We start from the raw sequence: 14,063 nt of genomic DNA, 5'->3' as shown, positions 1-14,063 counted from the left end.
TGACGCTCCTTTCTCATTGTTGCACAAGCCAATGGGTGAGCTCGGACCAGAACCTGCAGGGCTCTCATTGGCTGATGAATCTAGAGGGGAGGAGATCAGGAAATTTAAAAAAATAAGAGACAACAGCGGTCAGCTCTGATACTGACGGTGAGCTCCGCCCACAGCTGAAGCTCATTGGTCTGTCTGTCAAACATCAGATGTATGTCCTGACTGGCTGAGATTCTATCTCTTCACATACAGTAGTCTGCTGCAGATGAGTGTTTTCTGATATAAGGGCTGTTTTTCTGTGTTTCAGGTTGCAGGTAGATGGTCGTTTGCTCACCTGTTAGTTCGAGAGTTCGTTTTTTCAGCGGCGTAACGAGGATGCTGCCGTCTCTGCGGTGTATCGGTCCGCTTCGTCTCTCAGAAACCTTCTGCTTGAGTCTGGACCGCACCTTCAGGAGGGTAGGAGATAAGGAAATTTAAAAAAAAGAGACAACAGCGGTCAGCTTTGATACTGACTGTGAGCTCTGCCCCCAGCTGAAGCTCATTGGTCTGTCTATCAAACATCAGATGTATGTCCTGATTGGCTGAGATTCTATCTCTTCACATACAGTAGTCTGCTGCAGATGAGTGTTTTCTGATATAAGGGCTGTTTTTCTGTGTTTCAGGTTGCAGGTAGATGGTCGTTTGCTCACCTGTTAGTTCGAGAGTTCGTTTTTTCAGCGGCGTAACGAGGACGCTGCCGTCTCTGCGGCGTATCGGTCCGCTTCGTCTCTCAGAAACCTTCTGCTTGAGTCTGGAGCGCACCTTCAGATTGGGCTCAGACGCTGAGAGGAGAGACAAAACTGATTAGGTTAGTCATTATTTCAAATAGTTGAACTCACTTAATTTAGTTTTTTTTTTTTCAGTAAATGAGACAAAGTCATTTTGATTCTCAAGATGTATCTAGATTGAGGAATGTTTAGATATTTGTACTGGTAAACAATGATAAAAACTTTAAATAAAATAAAACGGCTCTCTGGGCATTGTTAAAAAAAATGTCACATGAGACAATTCAATTTATTTTATGACCTGTCAAATATAGATATAAAATGTAAAAAAATAAAAATTAATGTAAAAATAAAATTTAAAAAATAGAGATCTCAATGCACATGTACACATATACAAGTGTTCTACACAGAACCTGCTGAGTGAATGTGTGGCCGCGGTCCAGCCGCACTGAGGAATTCTGGGATATCTAGCAGCTGTAATGAGGTAAGAAGTGGAAGATCAATTCCACCGTTCATCTGGAGGACATTAAAAGCGTCTCCACTGACTGTAGGAGTCCAGGACCTGCCAGCCTGCAAACCACAAACCTCCACGGTAGCCGTGTTTAAACCAACACTGAGATATCGGCACCGACAGAGACAGCAAGAGCGAGAGAGAGAGATTTGGCTTTAAAAAAAGGGGAAATCCTCCTTTTTTTGTCCCAAAATTCCCTGGATTTTCCTCAGGCTGGGATGGAAAGCCAGCCGCCCGATTGACGCCACCTACCGCCGGTCTGACCGCTGAGTGGGCATCAAACATACACACATCAGGAGCCCGACGTGATTACAACACACTGTGGGCTGAGAACAGAGATGAAACGAGATGAGGAATATGAAAATAAACACACACACACACTCACTTCCTATTGGCTGAGACTGAGTCGTGAGAATATACTACAGTGTTAAAAAAATTATAATAAAATAAACATTTATAACTTTAAATAAGTAAATAAATAACATTTATAATAAAAATGAAATGAAATGAAATTGACTACCCCTAAAAGATAACTTGTTGACAAAAAAACTAAAATAAACCCCAAAAGATAACTGAAATTTATCTTTTAAAAAATAAATTTGAAATGAAATGTAATCGTATTTATTAAAAAAAAAATTTAAATAATAATTAAAATAAAAATATTTTTTAATTATTAAAAATTCATTTAAAAAAAAACAACAACTACAACCTACCTAAAAGATAATAAAATAAGATGATAATATTGATTATATAAAATAATCAAATATAACAAAATTAAAAATTTAAATTTAATACAATTGTATTTATATATAAAATAATAATTATCTAAAAATATGATATATACGTATGTATGTATGTATATATTAAATATAAATGTATTTATAATCAAATAAAATCCAAGTGTTGCCTATCCCTAAAAGATAACCTGTTGATGAAAAACAGTTTATGAATAATTTAAAAATAGAATACAAATTCTATTCAGATTCAAATTCTAGCCCTAAAAGATAACTTAAAAAATAAAATAATGAAATAAATTTGAAAAATAAAATGAATTACAAATAAAATGTAATATAAAAAATAACATAAATGCAACAAACAAACGTAACGTACCAAAAAATAAACGTAATATAATTATATTTATAATAATATACAATCATCAAAAATCAAATCCGCACACGGAAAAATAGGCCACAATTTTCCAGAGGCTACAAATAAAGTGCAAAGGTTTGGCTTAACCTTTCAAAGAAAGGCTTAACCCTTCATCAGTGCCAAAATAAACTTTTGTGCACATTTTGCACTTAATTTGTGGCATCTGGATAATAAATTCATATGTGCGCTTTGGCCTATTTTTTCATACGCGGATCTTGTTTTTATTATTTTGAACTTGTGTCTGGCGCTATGCTTTTCCAGTCTCTTCATTAAAAATATACAATAAAATAATCTAATAAAAATGTTTTACAAAATCATAAAGTAAAATATAATTGTATTTATAATGAAAATAAAATAAAAAAACGACTACATCCTACCCCTAAAAAAATGGGCTGACAAAAGAAAGTTTATGAATAATTTAAAAATACAATTCTACCCTAACAGATAACTTTAAAAATTAAACTGAATAAACAATATAAAAAAAAATAAGATACAATTTAATTAAATTCAAATTGAAATGAAGTATTATTGTATTCATAATAAAACAAAAACATGAATGTGAATCTTTTTGAATGTGTTTGACTGCACAATCATGCATATAGTTCAAGGATGAGGAAGTTTGAATGTTTCTGGAGTTTTTACTGTAACCCTTCAGTCCTACGGCTCTCGTTCAGGGAAAACCCAACATGCAGAAAAATGTTACAAGCAATTAAAGAACCCCACCCTACATAAATTAATACAATTAAAGACGGCTGCATGACAAAAAAGGCCGATCGTAATGAAAAGGACGCTTTGAGTTTCAGGAGCACTTGGACGAGATTACAGCGATGCTCAAATACTGTAATTTACTCTCTCTGACACATGATGAATAAGAGCTATTAGAAAAATACTGCAAAAATATTTACCAAGCAATTAGCTGGAAGGATTTACACGTTTTTAATTGGTAGGGAAAATACGCAGAGCGGGCGGCATGTTTACGTTGGGTAACGTCATTAAAGGGCATTTTCAGCGCAGCCCGACTCAAACTTCCTTACACCAACACCTGCGGGACGGAGGGACACCTGCCAGGCTTTATTTAGCTGCTGCTGACCGCTTCCATATGTACATTACCACATGCTTCTTATCTCAGCTCACTTACAGCTTCAGTCTGCAACTGTGTTTTTCATTAGAATTTAGAAGTCAGCGGTGTCTAATACCAAGATAACAGTTTTACTGTAGTAAAAAATACTTTTTTTTAATGTCCAGTTCTTATGGACAAAATATATGTTGTAAACAGCTAAATATATTTCTTTAAAATACCAAAATATATATTCCAATCTTAAAAATACATTTTGGGTGAATTCACAGTGTATTCTTTTAAAAAAAAATTGGGAGAAATTAATATATTTAAACAATAACAAAAATGTGAAAAATATGAACATAAGTATAAGAAGATATGTATATTAGTGCTGTCAAACAATTCATTGTGATTAATGGCATCCAAAATAAAAGTTTTGTTTACATTTAATATATGTGTGTGTACTGTATATATTTGTTACGTATATATATATATAAATACACACACATGCATGTATATATTTAAGGAAAAGGTTTATATATTAAATGTACTTATATATAATATAAATTACATATATACATGTAAATATTTTCTAAGTATATACTGTATGTGTGTGTATTTACATATACATAATATATATATATACACAGTACACACACATATTATGTAAACCAAAACTTTTTGCAACAGATCATTTGACAGCACTTATAATATAAAATATAAATATAATATATATATATATTTAAAAAGCTGAAAATATGTATTTTTTGCTGTATGGCTTCAGTGTGTGTTTGTGTGATTTTTTGGTCCAGCAGGTGTAAAAATGCAGCACACCTCTCTTTAGCAACAAACGTCTAGAGCACATGGCTTCAGTGTGTGTTTGTGTGATTTTTTGGTCCAGCAGGTGTAAAAATGCAGCACACCTCTCTTTAGCAACAAATATCTAGAGCACAAACGCTGCATGCTGACACACACACTCAACATTGATACTTCAAACTAACAATACGGTTTTGTTCAGATCACTAGTAGTAAGAGTGGTGCTTGCTCTAGCAGTATTGGAGCGTCTCTCCCGCTGTTCTCTTTCCTTACACAAACAGACCTGTCGCCTGCACATCACCAGCACTCAGAGTCCCGCCCCCTTCACACCTGTCAATCATTCGGCCGTGAAGTCCTGACCGGGGCAAAGAACAAAAGCTACCTTCATGATCGCCCGCCACCCCCGTTCTGAGCGGGAATCTACTGGGAATGAGGCCTCAAAACAGTGTTGCCAAGTCCACTGTTTTCCCGTGGAACTGGGCTTCTTTTATACTGTTGCTGTAGGTTGTTGGGGGTTGAAATGAAGTTGATAGCCAATTTGCCACGAGATGCGATTGGGCTAGTTTAGACTGTGATTGGGTCAGTTTTGAGTAGCAGTTTTGCTGGTTTTGTTAAGTAGACCTGGCAACCCTACCTCAAAACATCATTCAAAACAGGAGCGTTTACCATTTTATACTGTTGGGTTAGATTTGACAATGATTGGGCTGGTTTTGAGTAGCAGTTGGGCTGCTTTTGTTAGGCAGACATCAAACTGTGTTTATAATTTATCATGTAAGTCAGTGATGTCTAATACCAAGTTAACAGTTTTACTGTAGTAAAAAAAATAGGCCTATATATACTTTTTTATGTTTTTTAATGATAGTTTTTAGTAGCAATTGGGCTGGTTTTATAAGTAGACCTGGCAACCCTTCCTCAAAATGTTATTCAAAACAGGAGCATCTACCATTTTATACTGTTGCTGCGATTGGGTTAGATTTGACCGTGATTGGGCTGTTTTTTTTGCGCAGACCTGGCAACCCTGAGGTCTACATACAGGATGTTTGATATTTCAGTTCATACATAAAAACGTTGTTTTTCCATGTTTTGCGAGCGGTGCTTAAACATCTTGAAACTTAAGGTATGAAACTGTGGGAATGATTACATTCGTAAAAAAAAAAGGCTAAAATCCTTCCCTTCAGGCACAGAGAGGTGTTTTGTGTTTTAATTGGCCGCCTCTGCTCTATCTTTGCTCGTTCTGATCTACGGTCTGAAACCGGAGCCGCAGGAAGTGGCCCTGCAGACCGTCTTGTCAGCGTAGACAAATTATTCCATTGACAAAAAAGCAGGCTGTTTTTCTTCTCATTTTTTCCCCCCGTCTTTGCGTCGTTCCTGTTGTTTTTGTATCCCCCCTAATGTACCGGACGGGCCTCTTTTGAAAAGCTGTTACCTGAGTTATTGAGAGGGGATGAAAAGCGGCCCCGGGGTTTTGCGCTGATCTCCGAGGCGGCGCAGACCCCTGCGCTCAGGAAAACTCTCCCCGGAGGTTTGCGGTATTCCGGCCCGCTGAGCCTCCCGGTTTTTTGGCCTTGCTGGAAATTCCGTGAAAACAGTGCCTGGATGAAAACCAGGTCTATTTTTACGTTTCCTTTGAAAGGGGTTTCAGTCTTATCATCGAGTCAGGCGTATCACCTTCCTCTGCAAACTCGTCTCGAAATCAGCCTCGCAACGAGACGCCGAAATATGCAGAAAATATCTGATTATGTTGACTCAAGTACCAGTTCCTGGAAAAGCAAGCGTGTTTTCAGATGTACTTTTTCATGGTGTTTGCAAAATCACTTGTACTATCACTAACTCAAAAGTTTGAGGTCAGAAATATATATTTTTTCTTTTTTGAAAGAAATTAATACTTTTATTCAGCAAGGATGCATTAAATTGATCAAAAGTGACAGTAAAGGTTTTTTTTCTTCAAATAAATGCTGTTCATTTTTAACTTTCTAGTCATCAAAGAATCCTGAAAAATACCACAAAAAATGAAGCAGCAGAGCTGTTTTCAGCATTGATAATAATCAGAAATGTTTATTGAGCAGCAAATCAGCATATTAGAATGATTTCTGAAGATCATGTGACACTGAATGAATGATGCTGAAAATTCAGCTTTATGTCACAAGAATAAATTACAATTTACAGTATATTACAAAAGAAATCTATGCAAGCCTGTTAAAAAATTAAAAAGTAAAAAAATAAAAAGGTAATTGCGCACTTCTGAGAAAAAAAATCATAATTGTGATTTAACTCAGAATTCTAAATTTTTCTTACATTTTTGAGTTTATATCTTGCAATTCTGACTTTTTTCATCAGAATTCTAAATTTACATTTTTTTTTACCCCCGCCCCCACCACCACAGAATAAAAAAGGTAATTACGACTTGTTATCTCATTATCTGGACCTTTCTTCTCAGAATTGTGAGTTAATATCTTGTAATTGTTTTAGTTTTTTTCAGAATTACAAGAAAAAGTAAGAATTGTGGCATAAAAAGTTGTAATTACTTTTTTTTTATCCTGTGGCAAAAACAAGTTTCCATAGAAATCAGCTATTTTAAATTGTAATAATATTTGACAATATTACTGCTTTTACTGTGTTTCTGATCAAATAAATGCAGCCTTGGTGAGCACAAGAGACTTCTTTAAAAAATCTTACAGACTAAAAACTTTTGAACGGTATGTATGTTACTTTGTGCAATATTTTGCAACACTGTGCAGGGATTCAAAGAAATTACTTAAGCTATATTTTCATCAAAGAATCCTGAAAAATACCACAAAAAATGAAGCAGCAGAGCTGTTTTCAGCATTGATAATAATCAGAAATGTTTATTGAGCAGCAAATCAGCATATTAGAATGATTTCTGAAGATCATGTGACACTGAATGAATGATGCTGAAAATTCAGCTTTATGTCACAAGAATAAATTACAATTTACAGTATATTACAAAAGAAATCTATGCAAGCCTGTTAAAAAATTAAAAAGTAAAAAAATAAAAAGGTAATTGCGCACTTCTGAGAAAAAAAATCATAATTGTGATTTAACTCAGAATTCTAAATTTTTCTTACATTTTTGAGTTTATATCTTGCAATTCTGACTTTTTTCATCAGAATTCTAAATTTACATTTTTTTTTACCCCCGCCCCCACCACCACAGAATAAAAAAGGTAATTACGACTTGTTATCTCATTATCTGGACCTTTCTTCTCAGAATTGTGAGTTAATATCTTGTAATTGTTTTAGTTTTTTTCAGAATTACAAGAAAAAGTAAGAATTGTGACATAAAAAGTTGTAATTACTTTTTTTTTATCCTGTGGCAAAAACAAGTTTCCATAGAAATCAGCTATTTTAAATTGTAATAATATTTGACAATATTACTGCTTTTACTGTGTTTCTGATCAAATAAATGCAGCCTTGGTGAGCACAAGAGACTTCTTTAAAAAATCTTACAGACTAAAAACTTTTGAACGGTATGTATGTTACTTTGTGCAATATTTTGCAACACTGTGCAGGGATTCAAAGAAATTACTTAAGCTATATTTTTGATCACATAAATGCAGCTTTGGTGAGCATACTGTTCAAAAACAATATAAAATCATACCAACCACAAACTATTGAAAGTCACCATCACTAAACGCTCAGACTTTTTAACCTATAGGACACAATTAAACATGCAAAACAATCCCACAGACACGAGGTCAAAGGTCAGATGCCCACAATGAGCATCCTGAACGCTCCTCTGAGGTTCTTCGTCCCCGTACGACCCAAAGCCACCTACTTCCTGTTAACCTCTGCGCTCTGATTAGGGGCCAGAGAGCCGGACCGGTCCATCTCTGCACCCCTCCGCTGGCTAATTGTTTGCAAACTTCTGCACGGGCCGCCCCGGGGCGCTCAGGGGGCACAAGCGTGGTCATTCTCACCGCGCTGACCCCAAAGCTAAACAGGGTCACTCACAGCTGTGCCCTCAGGCCACTGCTCCCAAGCTCAGCTGACCCCGGCGATTAAATATCGGCCAGATTCATCTGCAAACATTTAGGCAGTGTCACCTCCGCCGGGTCCCGTGACACTCCTGTAATGCTGTTATATTCTGCACACAGGAGCCGCAGGAGCACACAGCAGCTCACTGGGCTCTGCTCCAAAACCTAGTGAGCACCCTAGATAGACGGCATCAGAACTATGCTGCCTTCTAAGATGCTTCTTTTGGTCAAACAAACTAAACATATCCAATAAGAAGTTTAGAGAATTAGTGATTAAAAACATATTTTATTCAATACTGAAAATATTGTATATTTTAATACGATACAAATTGGACTGTTGCCCTAATATTTGCACTGGAAAAAAATGATTTATTTATTTTTATTACAAATATAACAAATGTTATTTTGTATTTTATATACATTTTAAATATTAAATATAAAGTTACATATTTATTTAAGATATTATGTAAACATTACATAAGATATTACATCTTGTTTTCTCTTAAATGTTTCTAAATTAAATGAGTTTATGAGGAAAAAAACATGTGCCAGTTGGGTATGAAAAATAATCTCGTTTCACCTTTGACCTTAATTTTCTGACCTTATTGGCAGATATTTTTGTCTTGTTTTAAGCAAAAAAACAAAAAAGTAATTATTTTATTGTATTTATTTATTTTTTAAACAAGACAGTATCTTATATTATTTTGCTGCTCAAGTAAATGTATCTTGATTTAAGAGTTTTTAGATGTTTTTTGTAGTTTTTTTGCACAATAGGCAAACACCCTACATGCTGCCTTAGAAGGCAGTTAGTTGCCTATGTCGGAAGTAAACAGCTAGGCAGCTGAGCTCACTAGGTTTTGAAACAAAGCCATTTAATCTGGATTTACAGTGTGAGACCTCTATGTATATTCAGATTGCCCTTGCACTGCCCTTCTCAAAGATGTCTCAGATTAGAGTGATTTTGTAAGGATCATAGGACGGCCTGACCTCTGAACTCTGACCTACCAGTCTTCCTGAGAGGGAAGTCCTCTCTGTAGTCCAGGCCGGAGGTCAGAGGGTATTTGAAGGTGGGCGGAGTCTCTCCTAGAGGAGGCGAGCTCTGCTCTGCTGGACCCGGGTGGGCGGAGCTGTGAGAGATGGCATCATCACACCACCTTACACTCTGGACACTTTTGATTCGACACAAATCCTATTATTTTATTAAACATTCACATGGAAAAGAAGCCTGAAAGGCACAGATCTGCAGTACAGTGCTCTTGAATAGAGGTGTGGGACGCTGATGTACCTGTACCACAGTTTGGAGCGGTTGAGAGGGTAACCGGCGCCGGACGCTGACGGGTCTTTAGCTGATTTACTCATCAGAAAGTCGTGCAGCTTCTGACGAACTTCAGTGCTCGCCATCGCACCTGCTGAAAACAAGTTACGAGCCGAGTTAGACTTTATGACAGATTAAAGCATCAGATATCAGCCTATATGTGATTCTTTTACAGAGTTAATATGGAAATGAATAGTTTATGGAATTGAACTGTACTAAAATGTTATTTTGTATTTTATATACATTTTAAATATTAAATATAAAGTTACATATTTATTTAATGTATTTTCAATCTATTCGTTCATATTTGTTTTAAGCCCTAATAATTTTCCTTGTAATCTATTAGTTTAAAATTTAATTTGCTGCTGTATGCTATTTTTATGACATTATCTCAAGCATACTTTTATATCATTTTGTATTTTAATATTCAAATAGAATTTTAATTATTATTCAAATAAAATATGTAATTATAGTTTTATATTTAAATATCAGGAATAAATTAAATCTTTATTTCACATATTTTTATATTCATTCATATTTATGTATTTCATTTTTTTTTTTTTTTTTTTTGAAACCCCTGTGTGCTATCTTTGACATTATCTCAAGCATTTTTTTGTATTTAAATATAATTCATTTAAATGCTTAAGTATAATTTTATATTTAAATATTAAATATAAAATTAAATAATTATCATACATTTTAATATTTGTTCTTATTTATGTATTTCATTGTTTATTTTGTTTTAAAACCTAATAATACTTATTTGTAATCTAGTCATTTAAAATGTTTAAAATGTCTCTTTTAAGTATGCTTCACAAATAAAATTAAATTTTAATCGTCTGAAAACGTTAATATGACTTAACTGCAATACTATTTTTATATCATGAATTCAATGCATTTTGATTATTTAATGTTGTCACTCTGCTCAAGTTACATGTGCAGCTCAGAAAGGAGAGACGTGTGCAGAAACAGCGGCACCTAGTGGTGAATAAAGCAATTTGCAGGATTAAGTCGTAGGTGAAATGTAACTGGACATAAAAAAAGACAAGCAAAAACAGAAGCACTGTCATTACTTTTATAAACTTATACATGTCAGAGGTGTATCATAAAGACAAATACTACAGGAATTATCGCTAAAATGAAAGTTGAAATGACTGGCAGAGGCAGTTGTTTTCTCACTCTCTTTAGATCGCTCCTTCCGTCTGTGATGCTGGTGTTTCTGTGTCTCCCTCCTGTGAAGCTCCTTGTCGTCCTCCCTCACCTCCTCTCTCTCCTCCTCAACAAACACCTCCTGCTGCTGCCGCAGAGTTAACAGAGCCTGCTGGAGCTGAAACAGAGAGAGAAAATAACCATAAACATACAGTTTAGATTAAAAAAATGGCTGATGTTGATATTTAAAAATCAAATTGGCCTCTGACTGATGTAATGACGATAGTATTTGGGCATTTAAAGCACACTTTATGTATGAATGTCATGTATTAAATAACAACATATGACAGCAAGTGGCATTTATTAAAAAGACATAGCACAAGCATACTTTTCAAAGATTAAGTTTAAAGGAATAGTTCATCCAGAAATTAACATTTGCACCCGCAGGCCATCCAAGATGAAGATGAGTTTGTTTCTTCATCAGATTTGGAGAAATGTAGCATTGCATCACTTGCTCAGCGATGGCTCCTCTGCAGTGAATGGGTGCCGTCAGAATGAGAGTCCAAACAGCTGATAAAAACAAGTAATCCACACCACTCCAGTCCATCAGTTAACATCATGAGAAGAAAAAAATAAACAAAACCATCAAGACATTTAACTTATTATGGACTCATATTTTAGCCAAAAGTAATGGTTTGAAGTTAAAACTTCTTAATAATGGATTTGTTTCTTACAAACACACAGCTTTTCACTTCTCAAGACATTAACTGATGGACTGGAGTGGTGTGGATTATTGTGATGTTTTTATCAGCTGTTTGGACTCTCATTCTGACGGCACCCATTCGGATCCATTGCTGAGCAAGTGATTCGGTGCTACATTTCTCCAAATCTGATGAAGAAACAAACTCATCTACATCCTGGATGGCTTGAGGGTGAGGACATTTCCAGCAAATCTTCATTTCTGTCAGGACCACTATCGTCAAAGATGATTGACAATTAGCATACATGTTTGGATTGGCGGTATGGTTCTGTTCTGGGCAAGAACTCCCTGCGCATCCATGCAGCCTAGCATGGATGAGAGCAGGGAGAGCAGCAATAACCCCCCAGAGTAAACAGAACAGAACCAACATAAATGTATTGCAGATATCGTTAAAGTTCAATAATGTTATGTACACATTTTAGAATTAGTCTGATTCAAAGGAGAATCAGAAGGCTGAATCCTGACTGACAGAGGAGGAGCTGGGGATGGAGGAGGGTAATTAGCTATTGAGCAATGCGAAAACTGCTGATAATACTGAGGGACCTTATATATGAATGCTTAGATAGGTGTCGTATTCCCATAGGTTGATGGGGATCAGCTGAGAGTCAGCTGATGCGAGCTTGACTAACGTGACCTGCCAGAACTAACGCTACGCTAGATTTTTAGGTGAACTATTCCTTTACAAGTCATTGAAAATAAAGAGAAATACTGCAGCATTTAAGTCCAGATGACCATTACTTTCATATTTTTGTAATTTACTTAAGTGACCAATCAGCATCCACATTGAATTTGTAAATTAAACAAATAATAAAAAAATACAATTTCAGTCTTTCATGTCATGTTTAATTCAGTGTGCTACCTGCTGTTTCTTTTTAATTCTTTGTGAAATTTACTTGCAATTTTTAGAATCTTTATAACCACAAAAAACACCCGTGCACGTACACACTCATTCACTCACATCGCGAGTAATGCGATTAAGCTCAGTAATTGTTGACAGAGCAGCTCTTTCCTGCAGGTCAGCCAAGTGACCTAAAACCACACTGACCTGCTTCATATAGGAGGATCAGCTTCATCCCATCTACAAGTATCTGACACAAACAGCATCTTGATTTGAGTTTGACAGTCTGGCTTGGTGATTTCACCGTTCATGATTATACTCTCGAATAATTGCATACTTAACATTTCTTTGCAGATTGTGCTGCATTTGCATGTGTATTTACTTGTTTTTCAATCTGGGGTCACGGTGAATGAAGGCTTGTACCTTGATGTGCTCCTCGAGCTGGGCCTGATGTTGTCTCAGCAGGTTCTGATGCTGTTTCTGGAAGTCGGAGATGAGCAGCTGTTTCTGGATCTGCTGCTGTCTCTGGATCAGAAGCAGCTCGCGCTGTAACTGCTTCTCCCAATCGTCTGAATCACAGTCCCAGTCCAACATACCGACCTCCGACATACTGCCCACCGCCAACAACACCTCTGGATCTGAGAGAGAAGACAAGATTTCATGGAATATTTTCAGATTCGATTGTTTTCAAAATATAGTAGCTTTTCCAGTCACACTTTTGATTCATTTTAGTCAACTGGTTTGTTCAGATCAAGAACAGATTCTCTGATTTGTTTGATTCCCTGTTTGATTTGACCCTGCAAATACTGTAAAAAAAAATTATAACTTACACTATTTGTGGTCATTAAGATTTTTTGATGCTTTTGAAAGACGACTCTTTTGCTCACCAAGGCTGTGTTTAATTGATCCAAAATACAGTAAAATCAGTAATATTGTTAAATATTTTTTTTATTTAAAATAAGTGTTTTCTATGTGAATATACAGTAAAATGTAATTTATTCCTGTGATCAAAGCTGAATTTTCAAGATCATTACTCCAGTCTTCAGTGTCACATGATCCTTCAGAAATCATTCTAATATGCTGATTTAAGAAACATTTCTGATTATTATCAATGTTGGAAACAGTTGTGCTATACCAAATATTTTTTCTGTTGAAACAGTGATACATATTATTTTTCAGGATTCTTTGATGAACAAAGTTCAAAAGAACAGCATTTATTGGAAATAGAAATCTTTTATAACATTTAAAAAATTTTACTGTCACTTTTGATCACTTTAATGCATCCTTATTTCTTTCAAAATATTTTACTAACTCCAAACATTTGAACAGTAGTGTACATTTAATTTTTAAAATATATTGCCCACTTAAAGAGTTGCCTATTAATGTAGCCATAGGTACTCTTGACTGTAGATTAATACTTTAAAAACTAGTTTGAAACTGTAGCTTCCCAGGCTACTTCACAGTTTAAAGTCCCCATGAAATCAAAATTAAAGTTTTTTGGGTGTTAGTATCAATATGTTAGTCTTAAGGTCATCTATAAGGCAGTGTGCTAAAGTAGCATTTAGAAGATATAAGCATTCAAAGCTTGCAGATCGTCACTTCCGCCAAAAATCACATGCGCGAGTCGGTGCAGACCACAAAATGTATCGGAGCTATTTGAATTCTACACAGAATGCTATATTTTATAGCAATATGGATGAGATTGTGGCTGTCAAATGCGGC

General features: G+C 35.4%; 1 protein-coding gene across 1 annotated transcript in view; it reads right to left on the bottom strand.

Moving 5' to 3' along the window:
* The window catches only part of LOC107755941 (histone deacetylase 9-B-like), a 32,989-nt gene that overhangs the window by 10,613 nt on the left and 8,313 nt on the right, over positions 1-14,063 (bottom strand). The window contains exons 2-7 of the mRNA XM_016572904.1: positions 12,765-12,979; positions 10,774-10,921; positions 9,565-9,685; positions 9,285-9,406; positions 678-809; positions 5-80 (exon numbers count right to left, since the gene is read on the bottom strand). Of these exons, the coding sequence (XP_016428390.1) occupies positions 5-80; positions 678-809; positions 9,285-9,406; positions 9,565-9,685; positions 10,774-10,921; positions 12,765-12,979 (814 nt within the window). The remainder of the gene's footprint in view (positions 1-4; positions 81-677; positions 810-9,284; positions 9,407-9,564; positions 9,686-10,773; positions 10,922-12,764; positions 12,980-14,063) is intronic.

The sequence above is a fragment of the Sinocyclocheilus rhinocerous genome, unplaced genomic scaffold (genome assembly GCF_001515625.1).
Source record: "Sinocyclocheilus rhinocerous isolate Xijiao unplaced genomic scaffold, SAMN03320098_v1.1 scaffold1463, whole genome shotgun sequence".
NCBI lineage: Eukaryota > Metazoa > Chordata > Actinopteri > Cypriniformes > Cyprinidae > Sinocyclocheilus > Sinocyclocheilus rhinocerous.
Note: the sequence above shows the minus strand (reverse complement) of the source record. Positions and strands in the feature narration are given on the sequence as shown.